At 38.8% G+C, this 18,674-nt stretch overlaps 1 protein-coding gene across 1 annotated transcript; it reads right to left on the reverse strand.

Moving 5' to 3' along the window:
* Nucleotides 1–13,246: 13,246 nt before the first annotated feature.
* On the reverse strand, nt 13,247–16,342 carry ZNF300 (zinc finger protein 300). Its single transcript, XM_068981119.1, has 3 exons — nt 16,294–16,342; nt 15,929–16,051; nt 13,247–14,826 (listed from the first exon to the last, which is right to left on the reverse strand). Exons 1-3 carry the CDS (start codon nt 16,325–16,327, stop codon nt 13,247–13,249), a joined length of 1,737 nt encoding a protein of 578 aa, XP_068837220.1. The 5' UTR covers nt 16,328–16,342.
* Nucleotides 16,343–18,674: the final 2,332 nt, after the last annotated feature.

The following is an 18,674-nucleotide window of genomic DNA, read 5'->3' on the forward strand; positions in this document are numbered from 1 at the left end:
ACAACCTAGATGTCCATCAGCAGATGAATGGATAAGAAAGCTTTGGTACATGTACACAATGGAGTATTACTCAACCGTTAAAAAGAATTCATTTGAATCAGTTCTGATGAGATGGATGAAACTGGAGCCGATTATACAGAGTGAAGTAAGCCAGGAAGAAAAACACCAATACAGTATACTAACACATATATATGGAATTTAGAAAGATAGCAATGACGACCCTGTATGCAAGACAGGAAAAAAGACACAGCGGTGTATAACGGACTCTTGGACTCAGAGGGAGATGGAGAGGGTGGGATGATTTGGGAGAATAGCATTCTATCATGTATACTATCATGTAAGAATTGAATCGCCAGTCTATGTCTGACACAGGATACAGCATGCTTGGGGCTGGTGCATGGGGATGACCCAGAGAGATGTTATGGGGAGGGAGGTGGGAGGGGGGTTCATGTTTGGGAACACATGCAAGAATTAAAGATTTCAAAATTTAAAAAAAAAATAAAATAAATAAAGTATCTAACTTTGAAAAGAACCTTTCTGCTACTGGAACTGTTACTGGAGCTGTGATGAGTATTTTTTTGGTGGGACAACCCTAGAACATATTTCTGATAAACTATTTTGAAGGATAAACTATAGTTCATGTAAAGTTGTTATGTCTGACATAACACTTTTTCTGGAAAGATTTAACTCTTTATACAAGTGAGTTTCTTGTCTGAATTGAAAGGTTACGTCACGTCAGTCGTCAGTCGTGTCCGACTCTGTGTGACCCCATAGACGGCAGCCCACCAGGGTCCCCAGTCCCTGGGATTCTCCAGGCAAGAACACTGGAGTGGGTTGCCATTTCCTTCTCCAATGCATGAAAGTGAAAAGTGAAAGTGAAGTTGCTCAGTCATATCTGACTCTTAGCGACCCCGTGGACTGCAGCCCACCAGGCTCCTCCGTCCATGGGAGTTTCCAGGCAAGAGTACTGGAGTGGGGCGCCATTGCCATCTCCGACTGAAAGGTTATGCAATGGCAATTTAGTGAACTACAAGGAAAAATTAATTTTCAAGGTGCCTTCTGAATAACTGGTTTATGCAAAGTTTCATATTAAAAAAGTACCTTTTTCTGTTAAATTGTGTGATCTTTAAATTTAATTTCTATCTTTAAGCCTATGGGTACCTGCTTGTAATGACTCAGCAATTTCCAAAACCAGAATAATACTAATTATGATACATATATTCATATGTATATATGTATCATATATACATATGATACATATATTCATATGATACATTACAGAATAATACATATATTCTGATATGTTTTACTGCAATGTCCATGTATATGATGTTATTTCTTTTTTCTTTTTTCTTTTCTTTGAACCCCCCTTCCCTTCTCCCTCCCCATACCATCTCTCTGGGTCATCCCAGTGCACCAGCCCCAAGCATCTTGTATCCTGCATTGAACCTAGACTGGCAATGCTATTTTATAATAATTTACTGACAAAGTTTACAGGATGGGCATCTGCAGTACCTGTCCCAGTGCTCAGCACCAAGAGTTAATCATTGCAAACACTTAGGGATGAGGTCTGGAAGCAAACAGCCTACCATCCAGGTCCTGTGCTGTCCCATTTGAAAGCTGTGCCCCCTGTACTCTCTTGGGGCTGTGCCCACCACCACTTCTGCTGCTGCTTTGGGGCCTCCCATCTTAGGGCCCCTGTACACATACGACACAACCACTAGGCCAGGTACTCAGGGACAGTGTACCTGCCTTGCTCACTGGCTGCAATCAGCAACCACCATTTATTGCTGCTCATGACTCTGTGGATTAGCTGGGCTCACCTGAATAGTTTTTCTCTGTATGGTGTGAACTGTGGCTGCAGTCATCTAAGGCTCAACTGTCTGGAACATCCACAGTGGCTCACTGGAGGTTCAACTGATTTGGAATGTCCCCAATGGTGGCAGTTGGTCTATGCTGTTGGCTGGAATCTCAGGTGAGGCCGTCATTTGGTGCACTCTGCTTCTCCTCCATGTGGCCTCTCCAGGTGGCTCACGCAGGTTTCCTTAAAAGTATTGTAGTTTCAGGATAATCATACATCTTCCTTATGGTGGCTGGACCCTGGGCCCTGGCAGTACACAAATTGGAAGCTGTTAGGACTTCTTAAGGTTTAGGACAGGAGTTAGTCCAAATGTACTTCTGTAGTAGTCTACTATTTAAACAAGTCACAAGACCAGTTTAAAGAGGAGGGGACTAAATGAGGCAAACTCTAGGAGTTGTCCATTAGTAGCTATCAGTGTAAGAGACAACCACTGCCAACCAGTCTTTCTCTTTCAAAATGGGGAATGTTCACTGTGGTTGTTCTGTCTCTGTTCTTTCACCGAATGCTGGATTTGGGAGGCAGGTAAGTTGTAATTTTTAGTTCACAGGTCTCTGAATTAAGAGAAAGTATATCTGAAACTTACATAGAAACTATGATGAAATCTTGAACTTTCAGTCTTAGGCCAAAATGATGGAAATTTTGGTTGCCTCCTTTTGGGAGGGGGTGAGGATATTTTTTATGCTAAGTTAAAGGAGGTAATACTTGTGGCCATACAAGCGGACCAGGCAAATTTAATTATTTTTCATAAATATTTTCTATCTTATCAGAGCCTTTGAACATTGCTATATTATGACTATTATTACATTAAAAATTACCCAAAGGTCATGATTTTAAAAAATCATGTGCTATTTCAAAAGGTGTGCTATTTCATAGATTTTGTAGCTCAGAAGTCCAGGAACAATTTAACTGGGTCCTTTGCTTCAGTGTTTCTCATAGATTGTAATGAAGTTGTCAGTCAAGGCTGGAGTTCACTGAATGTTCAACTAGACAAGGATGTACTTCCAAGCTTACTTGTACTTCCAATTGACTTTTTTCACCAGTTTTCTTTCTTGTTGGCTGTTAGGTAGACCCTCAGTTCCCTGTCATGTGACACTCTCTCCACAGTGCAGCTCTCAACATGAGCAGAGTACCTCATCAAAATTAACAAGGAAGAACATCTCCTAGTACGAGATTTTCATCTTTGTTACATAATAACAGAAGCGACTCCCTGTCACCTTTGCCACAGTCTATGCTAGAGGCAAGTCACAGATCCCGTGACCACACTCAAGGGAATTGCAGAAAGGATGACCATATAGGTGTTGGTATAAACCGGGACTGTCTTCACGTCTGTCTGCCACATGAAGTCCCTCACTGAGGGATAATTAATTAGACTTTTGTACCATACATTTAAGATCTGAACATATGACTTATTTCAGCTAAAGGATGTGAATTATGTGCTCCTTTGAAGAAGGTCTGTTAAGAATCATCTTTTATCACTTTCTCTTTTTTTTTCCTTCCCTCTAAGGTGAGCAATATCCCAGATAACCCATCAACCTGAATCCTGGACTTGATGCACTCTAGGTATGTAAAAGGAATCAGAAATAAACTCTTTGTTGCAAGTCACTAAGATTTTGGGGGAGGTGTTTATCTGCAACATAACTTAGTTGAAACTGACTGACACAGCTGACCCAAGAGAGACACCCCTGGCAGTGAAGCATCCTCTGCTAGCAACAGGGGAGAGCTACTACTTCCCAAGACCAAAAGGGATGTGGGAAGTGGGGGAGGGACAGAAGCGTGAACACATTGGCCTACTCTCTGATCTTGGACTAAGGCTGCCCCTTGACAGAAAAGGACTGAAAGTCAGAGCCTAGCAAATGCTAAATAACCCTTCTGGGACAGATGAAGGAAGGAAGAATAATTTATAGGGGAGCTGAGAGGAAATGACCAGAGAGGAAAAAGGAAGACCGAAGAGTGGTGGGATAGAAAAGAGTGATAATGGAATGAATATGCAATCACACTGAAAGACTCTTCTCAGGGTTGCATTAATTTAAGGTTCAGTTCAGTTCAGTCGCTCAGTCGTGTCCGACTTTTTGAGACCCCATGAATCGCAGCACACCAGGCTTCCCTGTCCATCACCATCTCCCGGAGTTCACTCAAACTCATGTCCATTGAGTCGGTGATGCCATCCAGCCATCTCATCCTCTGTTGTCCCCTTCTCCTCCTGCCCCCAATCCCTCCAAGCATCAGACTCTTTTCCAATGAGTTAACTCTTCACATGAGGTGGCCAAAGTACTGGAGTTTCAGCTTTAGCATCATTCCTTCCAAAGAAATCCCAGGGCTGATCTCCTTTAGAATGGACTGGTTGGCTCTCCTTGCAATCCAAGGGACTCTCAAGAGTCTTCTCCAACACCACAGTTCAAAAACATCAATTCTTTGGCACTCAGCTTTCTTCACAGTCCAACTCTTGCATCCATATGTGACCACTGGAAAAACCGTAGCCTTGACTAAACGGACCTTTGTTGGCAAAGTAATGTCTCTGTTTTTCAATATGCTATCTGGGTTAGTCATAACTTTTCTTCCAAGGAGTAAGCGTCTTTTAATTTCATGGCTGCAGTCACCATATCAGATTTGGAAAATAGATTCTTACATGTGACACAAAAAGAGAGATATGTAATTGCCATGAAAAGCATGGTGATATGATGTATTGAAATGACTAGTCAATAGAAAGCAAAGTTGTAGAAAGGAGTTCTTGACCACCTTTGAAAAAAATTTGGGAAGAGATGCAATAATTACCCTTGGATAATTCTGAGATTGGAGAGAAAAATAAAATGATTAGTTTGCAGACAATTTTGTGTGTTAGAAGATGCAACGTGAATGAATTCCATTCATGAACACCTCTATTTTTTTCTAGAAGAAATGAAGTAGGCCATCTGCTAGATAAGGTAGAAATAATGTCTTAGAACTTAAATTGAAGAGCAAGTATGATGAAAGTAGGTTACTGTGACATGTGCAAAGTTAGCAAGATGTATTCAAGAAATATGATGTCAGAATATAAAATAACAAATGTGGAGCAGTAGGGTAAAAGATAGTATTTGGAGGGTAGCCACAAGAGTGGGAAGCTGAAGGTGAATTGAGACAAAGATCATTGAAACTGAGCAGAAAGATAAGGATTCAGATTCACTTTTAACAACACTGATATTAGTAATGCTAGTACTATTAATAATATCAAATACTACTGAATGCTGGCTCTGATGCCAGGCACTATGCTAAGAGATTCAGTTCAGTTCAGTTCAGTTCAGTCGCTCAGTCGTGTCCGACTCTTTGCGACCCCATGAATCGAAGCACGCCAGGCCTCCCTGTCCATCACCATCTCCCGGAGTTCACTCAGACTCACGTCCATCGAGTCAGTGATGCCATCCAGCCATCTCATCCTCGGTCGTCCCCTTCTCCTCCTGCCCCCAATCCCTCCCAGCACCAGAGTCTTTCCCAATGAGTCAACTCTTCGCATGAGGTGGCCAAAGTACTGGAGCTTCAGCTTTAGCATCATTCCTTCCAAAGAACACCTGGGACTGATCTCCTTCAGAATGGACTGGCTGGATCTCCTTGAAGTCCAAGGGACCCTCAAGAGTCTTCCCCAACACCACAGTTCAAACGCATCAATTCTTCGGCGCTCAGCCTTCTTCACAGTCCAACTCTCACATCCATACATGACCACTGGAAAAACCATAGCCTTGACTAGACAGACCTTAGTCGGCAAAGTAATGTCTCTGCTCTCGAATATACTATCTAGGTTGGTCATAACTTTTCTCCCAAGGAGTAAGCGTTGTTTAATTTCATGGCTGCAGTCACCATCTGCAGTGATTTTGGAGCCCAAAAAAATAAAGTCTGACACTGTTTCCACTGTTTCCTCATCTATTTCCCATGAAGTGATGGGACCGGATGCCATGATCTTCGTTTTCTGAATGTTGAGCTTTAAGCCAACTTTTTCACTCTCCTCTTTCACTTTCATCAAGAGGCTTTTTAGTTCCTCTTCACTTTCTGCCATAAGGGTGGTGTCATCTGCATATCTGAGGTTATTGATATTTCTCCCGGCAATCTTGATTCCAGCTTGTGTTTCTTCCAGTCCAGTGTTTCTCATGATGTACTCTGCATAGAAGTTAAATAAGCAGGGTGACAACATACAGCCTTGACGTACTCCTTTTCCTATTTGGAACCAGTCTGTTGTTCCATGTCTAGTTCGAACTCTTGCTTCCTGACCTGCATATAGGTTTCTCAAGAGGCAGGTCAGGAGCTCTGGTATTCCCATCTCTTTCAGAATTTTCCACAGTTTATTGTGATCTACACAGTCAAAGGCTTTGGAATAGTCCATAAAGCAGAAATAGATGTTTTTCTGGAGCTCTCTTGCTTTTTCCATGATCCAGCGGATGTTGGCAATTTGATCTCTGGTTCCTCTGCCTTTTCTAAAACCAGCTTGAACATCAGGGAGTCCATGGTTCACGTATTGCTGAAGCCTGGCTTGGAGAATTTTGAGCATTACTTTACTATCGTGTGAGATGAGTGCAACTGTGCAGTAGTCTGAGCATTCTTTGGCATTGCCTTTCTTTGGGATTGGAATGAAAACTGACCTTTTCCAGTTCTGTGGCCACTGCTGAGTTTTCCAAATTTGCTGGCATATTGAGTGCAGCACTTTCACAGCATCATCTTTCAGGATTTGAAACAGCTCAACTGGAATTCCATCACCTCCACTAGCTTTGTTCATAGTGATGCTTTCTAAGGCCCACTTGACTTCACATTCCAAGATGTCTGGCTCTAGGTGAGTGATCACACCATCGTGATTATCTTGGTCATGAAGATCTTTTTTGTACAGTTCTTCTGTGTATTCTTGCCACCTCTTCTTAATATCTTCTTCTTCTGTTACGTCCAGACCATTTCTGTCCTTTATCGAGCCCATCTTTGCATGAAATGTTCCCTTGGTATCTCTAATTGTCTTGAAGAGATCTCTAGTCCTTCCCATTCTGTTGTTTGCCTCTATTTCTTTGCATTGATCACTGAGGAAGGCTTTCTTATCTCTTCTTGCTATTCTTTGGAACTCTGCATTCAGATGCTTATATCTTTCCTTTTCTCCTTTGCTTTTTGCTTCTCTTTTTTTCACAGCCATTTGTAAGGCCTCCCCAGACAGCCATTTTGCTTTTCTGCATTTCTTTTCCATGGGGATGGTCTTGATCCCTGTCTCCTGTACAATGTCATGAACCTCATTCCATAGTTCATCAGGCACTCTATCTATCAGATCTAGGCCCTTAAATCTATTTCTCACTTCCACTGTATAATCATAAGGGATTTGATTTAGGTCATACCTGAATGGTAGAGTCATTTCTCCTGCTTTCTTCAATTTCAGTCTGAATTTGGCAATAAGGAGTTCATGATCTGAGCCACAGTCAGCTCCCGGTCTTGTTTTTGTTGACTGTATAGAGCTTCTCCATCTTTGGCTGCAAAGAATGTAATCAATCTGATTTTGGTGTTGACCATCTGGTGATGTCCATGTGTAGAGTCTTCTCTTGTGTTGTTGGAAGAGGGTGTTTGCTATGACCAGTGCATTTTCTTGGCAAAACTCTCTTAGTCTTTGCCCTGCTTCATTCTGTATTCCAAGGCCAAATTTGCCTGTTACTCCAGGTGTTTCTTGACTTCCTACTTTTGCATACCAGTCCCCTATAATGAAAAGGACATCTTTTTTGGGTGTTAGTTCTAAAAGGTCTTGTAGGTCTTCATAGCACCATTCAGCCTTAGCTTCTTAAGCGTCACTGGGGCATAGACTTGGATTACTGTGATATTGAATGGTTTGCTTTGGAAATGAACAGAGATGATTGTTTTTGAGACTGCATCCAAGTACTGAGTTTCGGACTCTTTTATTGACTATGATGGCTACTCCATTTCTTCTAAGGGATTCCTGTCTGCAGTAGTAGATATAGTGGTCATCCGAGTTAAATTCACCCATTCCAGTCCATTTTAGTTCTGATTCCTAGAATGTCGACATTCACTCTTGCCATCTCGTTTGACTAATTCCAATTTGCCTTGATTCATGGATCTGACATTCCAGGTTCCTATGCAATATTGCTCTTTACAGCATCAGACCTTGCTTCTATCACCAGTCTCATCCACAACTGGGTATTGTTTTTGCTTTGGCTCCATCCCTTCATTCTTTCTGGAGTTATTTCTCCAGAAAGCATAGTGGGCACCTACTGACCTGGGGAATTCCTCTTTCGGTATCCTATCTTTCTGCCTTTTCCTACTGTTCATGGGGTTCTTAAGGCAAGAATACTGAAGTGGTTTGCCATTCCCTTCTCCAGTGGACCACATTGTGTCAGACCTCTCCACCATGCCTGCCCGTCTTGGGTAGCCCCACAGGTCATGGCTTAGTTTCACTGAGTTAGACAAGGCTGTGGTCCTAGTGTGATTAGATTGACTAGTTTTCTGTGATTATGGTTTCAGTGTGTCTGCCCTCTGAAGCCCTCTTGCAACATCTACTGTCTTACTTGGGTTTCTCTTACCTTGGACGTGGGGTATCAACTGTAGTCCAATGTAAAATAGAAATTTAAAAACAAATATTTGTACAGGAAAAAATAACCTATCCATGTCTCTAAAGTGTGCTTTTCATAGGCAGCATGTCGTTAGGCTGTGTCATTTTAGCCAATATAACAACCTTTATTTAATTGGTGTGTTTGTACTGTTACGTGATAATTTATATTGTTAGATTAAGTCTATCATCTCCATTTTATTTCCCATTTGTCCTATCTGTTCTTTTTCTTTTTTTCTGCCTTCTGTTGGATCAAGTGAATGTTTGTTCCGATTCCTTTCTATCCCCTTTTGGATTACTAACTATAACTGTGTTTTACTTTACTGATTTTTTTAGCATTTGTAGTATATACCTTTAGCTTATCCCAATTTACCTGCAAGTAGTATACTACTTCATATATAGTATAAAAGTCTTACAGTAAGTACATGGTCATGTTTTGCCATTATATGAACATATGACCCCTCCAAAGATTGGCTTGGCCTACCTCTGGCAAGTACAATAGTGGATGTGACACTCTTCAGACAGCCATATCTGGGAGCTTTCCAAGAATCTCCTTACATAAGGAATCCCAAAGCAATATGAGGCATTAAATTTCCTCCTGATCATCTCAACAAAATCTGGAGCCATTATCTGTTGGTACCACCTGCAACAGAGTATCATCAATCAGGACACAGTTCCTAAGGGACTATACTTCCAGATGTTTCAACTTTATAGGCCCAGAGCTTAGGAGGGTCACTGAATGCATAGTATCAATGGCTTCACCTATGTTCTTCAGATTCTAATTCTCTGAGCTCTTTTAAAAATCCATGATTTGATTTCCATGTTTATCAACAAGCTATCTCATTTCTAGAATCTAGAAGAGCACATTTCTGAACATAAAAAATTAGAATTAAATCTTTAAATCAATTGAAAGTGATTTTTAAAGGAGATTTTTTTTTTCAATAATTAAGTTTGACTAAACAGGAGTACCTTTGTGCAGGCATCAAAACCCACAAAATAATAATAGTTCAAGAAATAGTCTACAGTGGAAAGAGGGGCAGTCTAATACAGTGGTTAAGTGTGTAGACTCTGGCATCAGAATATCTGGGTTTGAATTATGATTTCTGATGAGTGGAAACCAAGTTACTCTTTGTTTTGCTTTTACTCTTAATATCTCGATTTTCTCTTATGTATAAAGGAATAAAAAGTTTTTCTGTTTTCTTTTAAAGATGGAACATGTGTGCTGACCTTTAAAGCAGTTTTCTGGCTTTAAAATATTGATACCAACCTTTGTATAAAGATGCTCTCTTCTTCAGTTTGGTGAAGATTCTGAGAGGAGGCTGTGGTGACAATGGCATGCACTGGTAAAGAGACAGGCCATGATGAGTGTGCTGCCTATTACCAACAAGGTGATGATGGTGAGAAAGTAGTTCAGTCCTTTAGGAGACTGGAGGTGATCCCAGTTAACCATCTCAAGGATTACCTGAGATCCCTCACAGCTGTAAATTCACAAAACTAGCTGCTGGACAGTAACAATGATTTCCTAGAGAATTCTATGAATTTTCAATCTCCTCACCAAGTCAGAAATTCAGTATTTCCTTATCACAGAAACGTATTAAAACCTCTGTAATTCAGGTAGAGCACTAGCCATTAGAATGCATAACCCTCAATTTGCATCATATGTTGTACCACTCAAAGTCCTTATCACAACGACTGAATAGATTCCTCCGCGGCTACTGCAGATAAGGACTCAAACATTGAGAGACTTAACCAGCACAAGAGGAAGGTGAAATTCCTGGCTATAACTACATGAATAGAAATGATACTAACCTGGCTGTGCCTGGTGTGTAAGTATTATGATGTAGAGCTGGCAATAACAAAACAAAAATGATACCTAAAATATTAAGAATCAATGTGGGGAAGTATGTCAAGAATTCATCTGCAAAGATAACATAAAGAGAATTTTATGGGTATTTTATGCTCATGATTTTTTTTCAAATTGATTTTTATAAGAGTATGAGCTAGGAATCAAGGGGGTTTGTTTTGTTTTTGCACATGGATTTCCAAATGTTCCAGCATTGTCTATTGAAAAGACTATCTTTCGTCCATTGAGTTACTTTGACAACTTTGTTAAAAATCTGTTGTATGTGTGGTTTAATTTCTAGATTATACTATTTCATTGACCTATCATTCTTATGACAATACTTATGACAGTACTTGATTACTCTAACTTTATAATAAGCCTTGAAATAAGGTAATACGAGTTTGTTTCTTTTCAAAGATATCTTGATTATTCTAGGTCTTTTACATTTTCATCTGGTTGTCAAATTCTACACAAATGCCTGCTGAGATCTTTTCTGTGGGTGATTGCAATAAATATATAGATCAATTTGAGGAAAGTTCATATCTTATCAATATTGAATCTTTCCATCTGTAGACCATCTCCTTGTTTACTTAGATATTTTGTGAAGCCCATTTATCACGTCTAGTAGATTTTTAAAATTTAACTTACTTTTCAGCCACATCATGAGGCATGCAGGATCTAAGTTCCCCAACCAGGAATCAAACCTGTGCCCCCTGCATTGGGTGTGTGGAGCACTGGCCCACCAGGGAAGTCCCTAGAATTTTTGTAGCTTTTGAAATCTTCTGTGTAGACCATGTTGTTTGTAAATAAAGACAATTTTATTTTCCTTTCCTGATTATACTCCACTCCCCTATTCCACCCCACCCCCTGCCTTTTTGCTTTCCCTACTGTACTGGCTAAGATCACCAGTACAATATTCACCAGGGAAAGCAGAGCAGACATCTTTAACTTTTTCCCAATCTTGAGGCAGTCTTTCACTATTAAATATACTAACTTAAGATGTTCTATAGATGTCCTTCAACTATTTGAGGAAGCTGGCCTTTATTCTGTTACTGGGTTTTATTCTAAATTGATATATTTTCGTCAAATAATTTTCCCCTATATATAGAAATGACCATATAGTTGTACTTTCTAGGCTCTTGGTATGTAGAAGTATACCAAAATCTTTTCTTTGTATACTGGACCAACTTTGCATTCTTCAATGAAACTCTACTTGGCCATGATGTACCTTTTTTAAAATATGTATTTCTAGATCTGATTTGCAAATAGTCTATTAAGAATGGCTATGGCTATGTTCAGGAAAAATACTGGCCACTAAGTATTTTCTTGTAATATCTCTGGCTTTAGCATCAAAATAATGGTAATGTCATAAAGTATGTCAGGGATCCCTCCTCTTTTCTGGAAAGGATAATACAGAATTGGCTTTTTTTCTTATTTAGTTGTATTCAAATCTTTTCAATAACTTTAAGTCTCTGTAGAACCTGAATATGCCTATGATTTCTTTTTCTTGCCTAACTGTACTGCCTAGCTCCTCTAGTAAAATGCTGGGGAGAAAAAGAACTGGTAAAGGTTAAACAAGAAGGCAAAGTGCTAAATCTGAAATACCTACTATCAGATCAATGAGGCTGCTTGGGAGTTGTGATGGTGGAAAGATCAAACAGGGAGTCTATTAAGGTGGGAACTGTGAAACTGTTCAAACCTACATAAGGTCCAAAGCTGTCACTATATAAAACACCCTCCTCACCAAATTTCTCTATATTCTCAGCATGATCCCTAGTCATTCTCACGCCTCCATAAGAGCAGTTAGGACATGTTTCAAGAGGAAATTTCAGAGGACCTCAACCTTAGACCTTCTATCTAAGATATGAATGGTCAGTTATATCTGATGTCAGTGCTCTCAACTCAGTGTTCATAATGAGATCAGAAATTAGCCCACACAGGTTCCCACATCCCTCTCTGTCAGGCATGCCTTCTCCCCCTGCAGAAATTCTCATCCAGTTTTATAACAGATAATTCAGCCATGCAGGAAACAGATAAGGTGGGCATGAAATGTGAAGGAATCAAGTGGAAACTGAGGGACAAAAGATAAAAAGAACTAATGTTAATTGAAAATGTGCTCTACACTGTACTTCTATTTACCAGTAAGAAAAAATATTCAGATAGGTTAAGTAGGCTTGCCTGAAGTCATACAATCTTTTGAGTAGTTGAGCCAGGATTAAAACCCAGACAATGTGGTTAAGTGCCAAAGTCTTTCCATTATACCAAGTTTGCAGTAAGGAAAAGTAAATGTTTCAAGAGGAATAGGAGACATGGTCAAGAAGCATCAGTTTCAAAAGGATCCTTCCAAAGATACAGATCAACTGATATGCTTGAAATGGGAAAATGTGCAACTATTACCTTTGCTGAATCGGATCAATCTATCCTTCCATCTTTGTATATGAATTTTACATGTATCTTTAGGGGTCATGCTAAGCCCCTCACCCCACTTTTTTTTTTTTGGTCACACTGTGCAACTTGATCTTAGTTCCCTGACCAGGAATTGAACCCGGGCTACAGCAGTGAAATTGTTGAGTCCTATTATTAGGGAACTCCCAAGCCTTTCCTTGTTAATGCAGTTTCTTGGAATTGATTTTTTAAAATCAAGCTTTCTTTCTGTCCTTTATAGGGAATTAATGTATATGACCAAAATGATGCCAAGTTAATATTAGCAATTTCACAATGTTTATTGTTATGGGGCATAATAAGGAATATGTACTTTGACAACATTCTATATACATAATTTGTTCTACTAACCATTCAATTCATAACTTTAAAAGCTCTACATGCTATGGTGAAAATGGCCTTCATTTATGTAATTATTTTCCATCATGTTTGCTGAGTTAGGTTATCACCACACTACAGATATGAATTCTCTTGTAAAATTTTCTCTATAAAGATGCTGTCAACAAATTTATCAAATTAATCAAGTTCCTGTTATATATGAAGCCTTGAGCTAATACTGAAAGCTTGTCTGTGTTTTTAGTTCACTATGATTTTTACCATTGCTATGAATTCTCTGATGTACAGTGAGTTGTGATTTCTGAATGAAAGCTTTCCCACATACGGCACACTGATAGGGTCTTTCCCCAGTGTGAATTCTCCGATGTAAAACAAGATCTGACTTCTGAGAAAATGCCTTTCCACATTCAGCACATACATATGGTTTCTCTCCTGTATGAATCCTCTGATGACCTGGGAGGTGAGACTTTTGAGAGAAGGCTTTCCCACATTCAGTACAAACGTAAGGTTTTTCTCCTGTGTGTATCCTCTGATGTCCAATGAGATGTGATTTCTGACAGAAGGCTTTTCCACATTCATTGCATTTATAGGGTTTCTCTCCAGTATGCGTTCTCTGATGTATAATGAGCTGTGACTTTCGGGAGAAGGTCTTCCCACAAGCAGTACATTCATAAGGTTTCTCCCCAGTATGAATTAACTGGTGTGTAATGAGTTCTGTCTTTCTGCTGAAGGCTTCCTCACACTGAGCACATTTGTAGGGTTTCTCCCCAGTATGAATTCTTTTATGTATAATGAGGTGGGACTTCTCACAGAAGGCTTTCCCACATTCAGTACACTCATAGGGCTTCTCTCCAGTATGAGCTCGATGATGTATAATTAGTTGCGACTTCTGGGAGAAGGCCTTACCACATTCTCTACATTCATAAGGTTTCTCTCCAGTGTGAATTCTCTGATGTATAATGAGGGGTGATTTCTGGGAGAAGGCTTTTCCACATTCACTACATTCGTATGGTTTTTCTCCAGTATGAACTCTCTGATGTATAATAAGGGATGATTTTTGAGAGAAGGCTTTTCCACATTCAGAACATTCATAAGGTTTCTCCCCAGTATGAGTTCTCTGATGTACAATGAGGTGAAACTTCTCACTGAAGGCTTTCCCACATGCACCACAATCATATGGTTTTTTCCCAGTATGAATTCGTTGATGTACAATGAGCTGTGACTTCTTAGCAAAGGCTTTTCCACATGTAATACACACACAGGTTTTCTCCTTGGTTTCAACATTCTGATAATGAATAATGGATTGTTTCTTGCTGAAAATGTTTCCATGCTCATTATCATTACAGGGAATTACTCCATTGTGAAGCTTCTCAAGGTTAGAATTGGCCACACTGTGGATGATTGATTTTCCACATCCAAAACTCTCATCAAGGTTTGTTCTTGAATTGTTCTTGTTACAACTAGGTAGGTCAATATTAGATTTCAAGTTCTTTTTAAAGGCATCATAGTTATAGGGTCTTTTTCTTGAAGCATCTGACTCTATGCACTCTTGAAATATTTTCCTCAGTGCATCATATTTGTAGTCTGACTCTACAGTCATTGTTTTGTTGTTGATGACTGTTACTTGTCTGGAAAGACTGTTTTTCTGACATCTCTGTAACTGACCATCACTTTGACAGACTTTTAAAATGGAGTATAATGAACCATCCTTTATGACTCCTTTCAATATCTTATTATGGAAGGAAACAGACCCCAAAATACATGATTGGGGGTTGTCAAGGTTACTCTTCCTGTCTAAAAGAAAGGAAAATTAAAACGTCATAAAGAATAATTAACAGAAAACAGAGGAGTATAAAAAATGATTGATCTAATAAAGGTGATGAACCCAAACAGGGATGAGATGCCTTTTCAGAAGACAGTAAAACATACACTATGATCAGGGGAATGAATAGACAAAGATGTTAAAGAGAAATATTCATGAAAAAACTAGACCTGAAGGAGACAGAAAACTATCTGAGTTATTATCACTCTCATCTTGGATTACTGTTTTAGAATCTTCCCATTTCTCCTGCTTTCAGAATGTAAATGCTTTTCACCATTCAAATTCATTTATTTTATAAACCATCTGCTATATACTTGGCTAGTATTATCCTGCCACCTCTAGCTGAAGAAACAAGGTCTCTTCTGTACACAAAATATTTTATCTCCTCTCATTCTACTTTCCTAGTTAACAACTAATATAAACAAGAGAAAAACCCAAGATCATGCTGCGGATTTAGTATCAGAGTCACGCCAAGAACCCAAGCTTTAATTCCACTGTTCCTTCTATATATTATCAAATAAAACTAGCAAAGTTCTCCCAGAAAAGCCGTATTTCCCTATCTTCTAGGTTTTGTTCATATATTCTTCTTGCCCATCTCCACCAACAGTTTGCCTTCACCTCCCTTTCTCATCATCATCAATACTCAATTTATCTTTCAAAGCAGCTACAGCTGCATGCTCTGAAAAATACCTTTTCAAATTCTGTTGCATTTCTTTAGACTCTAATTTTCTCTGAACTTTTTAAAAAGCAGTATTTGACATTTAATTTTGTAATGCAACCTGTGTTTTTAGAAGAAATTTTCCTTCTATTGCCTATTAAGCCTTTTCATAAAATGCATTAAATATATAAAACAATATACATTTAATACAAAAGATATACATATAGAATCAATAAGAAATAGCTATCCCCTATGAAGGTTCACAACTATTTAATTGATTAATTATTTGTTGAGTGCCTACTAAATTTTCAGTACAGGAACAAAGAGTAAGAAAATTCACTAAGGAGAGAAACATAAGCCTCAAGCATCGATCAACCAAAATAAAAACAAAACAAGCAAACTGATATTTCACTTACCTAGTCGCCCATCTGCCTGACCTTCATATGGACAGATCCGATTTGGTATGTCTGTCTTAATGATCCATGGATCTTCTCCTTGCTCCAACTTGGAAATGACATCTGGTTTGGAAACTGGATGCCCTATTAAATAGAAATCAGAGAACTGGGATAGACTGCACAGAAGGCAAAAGAGAAGATGCAGTTTAAGGAGGTCTACAATGAAACAGTTCATTTAACCTTCAGAAAGCAATGACCTCTATTGGGGAAGGTATTAAGATCATCAAAGTCATTATATACACATCAGGAACCACCTAACTATAGTGACTGGTAAGGAAAGGTACTTGACGGGTCAAGTCTGAGTTATATAGGGAAGTCACTCTTACCCATTGAGACCAGGTGGCTATAGTTCTCCAGCATCACATCCCTGTACAGAGTCTTCTGAGCAGGGTCTAGTTGCTGCCACTCCTCCTGGGTGAAATTGACAGCCACATCCTTGAAAGATACTAATCCCTGTAACAGCAATATTCCTGTTCAATCTGAAGTCATCAGTCTTATCATTTCTACTATAGCATGCAAAACTATACCTACACTTTGTTTTGTATCAGAGTATTTGGGAGAATCAATGTCAAATCCTGCCTCTAACAAGAGCCAGACAGGACAGGAAAACAAAAGAGGTTAACCATAAAATGCCTACCTAATACAAATGGTAATTTAGTAAATGATAAAGCAGCATTGCTACTGCTAAGTCACTTCAGTCGTGTCCAACTCTGTGCGACCCCATAGACGGCAGCCCACCAGGCTCCCCCGTCCCTGGGATTCTCCAAGCAAGAACACTGGAGTGGGCTGCCATTTCCTTCTCCAATGTATGAAAGTGAAAAGTGAAAGTGAAGTCACTCAGTCGTGTCTGACTCTTGGCGACCCCATGGACTGCAGCCTACCAGGCTCCTCCGTCCATGGGATTTTCCAGGCAAGAGTACTGGAGTGGGGTGCCACTGCCTTCTCCAAAGCAGCATTAAAATAGCTGAAAGGAAGATGTATTAGCCAATAAATAGTACTGAAACAACTGGAAAGTTAACAGGAAAAGAATAATGTTGAATTCATATGCTAGAAACTGAACTGTATACCCTAGAAATTCGTAAGTTGAAGTTCTAACCCCTAGAACATCAGAATGTGACCTTATTTGGAAACAGGGCCATTGCAAATATAATTTGTTATACAAGGTCATTAGGATGGACCCTAACCCAATATAACTGATATCCATATAAAAAGGAGAAGTTTGAACAGAGTCACACACACATAGAATGAAGACAATTGAGGAAAAGATAAGTTATCTATAAGCCAAACAGAGAGACTTAGAACAGATCCTTCCCTCAAGCCCTCAGAAGGAACCAACCCTGCTGATAAGCTGAATTTGACTTACAGCCTCCAGAACTGTGAGATAAAAAATTTCTGTCATTTAATCCATGCAGTTTGCGGTACTTGGCTATGCCAGTTCTAGCTATCTTACAATGATATCTTATGTCTTAGAAAAAAGAAAAATATATATATTCTGCATGAAGAAAAATTTTAATTTTAAAAATACCCAAAACTATAAAATAACAACAAAACCTGACTGGGAGGATTTTTATTAATAATTATAGAGAAGGATTTTTAAAGTTTAACACAAACATTTTTTGAGAAGAGCCATATTTAGAGAGTCAGAGAATGTCAGAGTTCTTGAAGATTCTAATCCAATCCCCTCATTTCATAGGAAAGAAATCTTAGCTTCTTCTAAATCTAACAATTCTCCTACATATATGCAATAGCTAGGAATATAATGAAATACATAAATTATAACAGCAATATTGAAAAACAACACATTTACACTTAAGAAATATGCAGGAAACATTCATGAAAAAGCCAAAACAAATTGACATGACACTGAAATAAAGGACTTGGGTAACTGTAGAGCCATAGACATTTCTGGAGGGTAAACTAGTGGTTTTAATTATGTATGTTCACAATAGTTGTCACCTAATAGTGGAATCTAAATGATTTGTATTATTTAAAACTATTTTTAAGGGGTTTTCCCTAATTATTCTCTTATTATCAAATGCTGCTTTCAGAATGAAAAATTAAATATCAACATTCCCTTGCTTAAAAGATTCCTTTGGTTCCATCTATATATATATATTTATTCTCAACTCAATCATCTCAATCTTAAGGTTTCTCTCATCCCACACCATCAACCTACCACACATTTAGTTTGTTCCCATAACAATCCCTTTAGTTTTCCCACTTTACATATGAGATAACTCTCATAATACAGTGGTTAAGTTACTTTGTGCTAAATGTTACACTAAATATATATGACCAGTCAACTGTCAGATTTAAAAGCAGGTATCCTGACTCAATACCTTGGTTTTTTGACCACTGTACTCCACAATGCCTTCCTTGACACTGTAATTAAGACTTTTTATATTTTATTACATTAATAACGCCTTTAGACAAACTTTCAACAAAACACCTCCACTTTAGTTTTCCTCAAATTCTCAGCCTTTTCTACTTTTGCAAATGCTGTTTCCCATCCTCATCCTACTTCCTTCATGATCCAAAGTTCAATCATTTTTTAAGCCTCTCATCCTTGCTTTCTCTATAAAGCTGGCTGCTCTTCCTTCACCACTATAAAAGTTCCTTGCTCTCATATCTATTATCTGTTTGCCCCATTTTTCTCTGTACTCTTTCCAAGAAAGAACCATGCCTAAATTTTGAGTTATTTCATAGC

Source organism: Capricornis sumatraensis, chromosome 9 (assembly GCF_032405125.1).
Source record: "Capricornis sumatraensis isolate serow.1 chromosome 9, serow.2, whole genome shotgun sequence".
NCBI classification, from domain to species: Eukaryota; Metazoa; Chordata; class Mammalia; order Artiodactyla; family Bovidae; genus Capricornis; species Capricornis sumatraensis.

Coding starts and splice junctions, on each gene's coding strand:
- ZNF300 (XM_068981119.1), bottom strand. CDS start 16,327: ATGCTGGAGAACTATAGCCACCTGGTCTCAATGG. Junction 16,052..16,293: donor TAGCCACCTGGTCTCAATGG/GTAAGAGTGACT, acceptor TCTATTTAATAG/GGCATCCAGTTTCCAAACCA. Junction 14,827..15,928: donor TCAGGCAGATGGGCGACTAG/GTAAGTGAAATA, acceptor CCTTTCTTTTAG/ACAGGAAGAGTAACCTTGAC.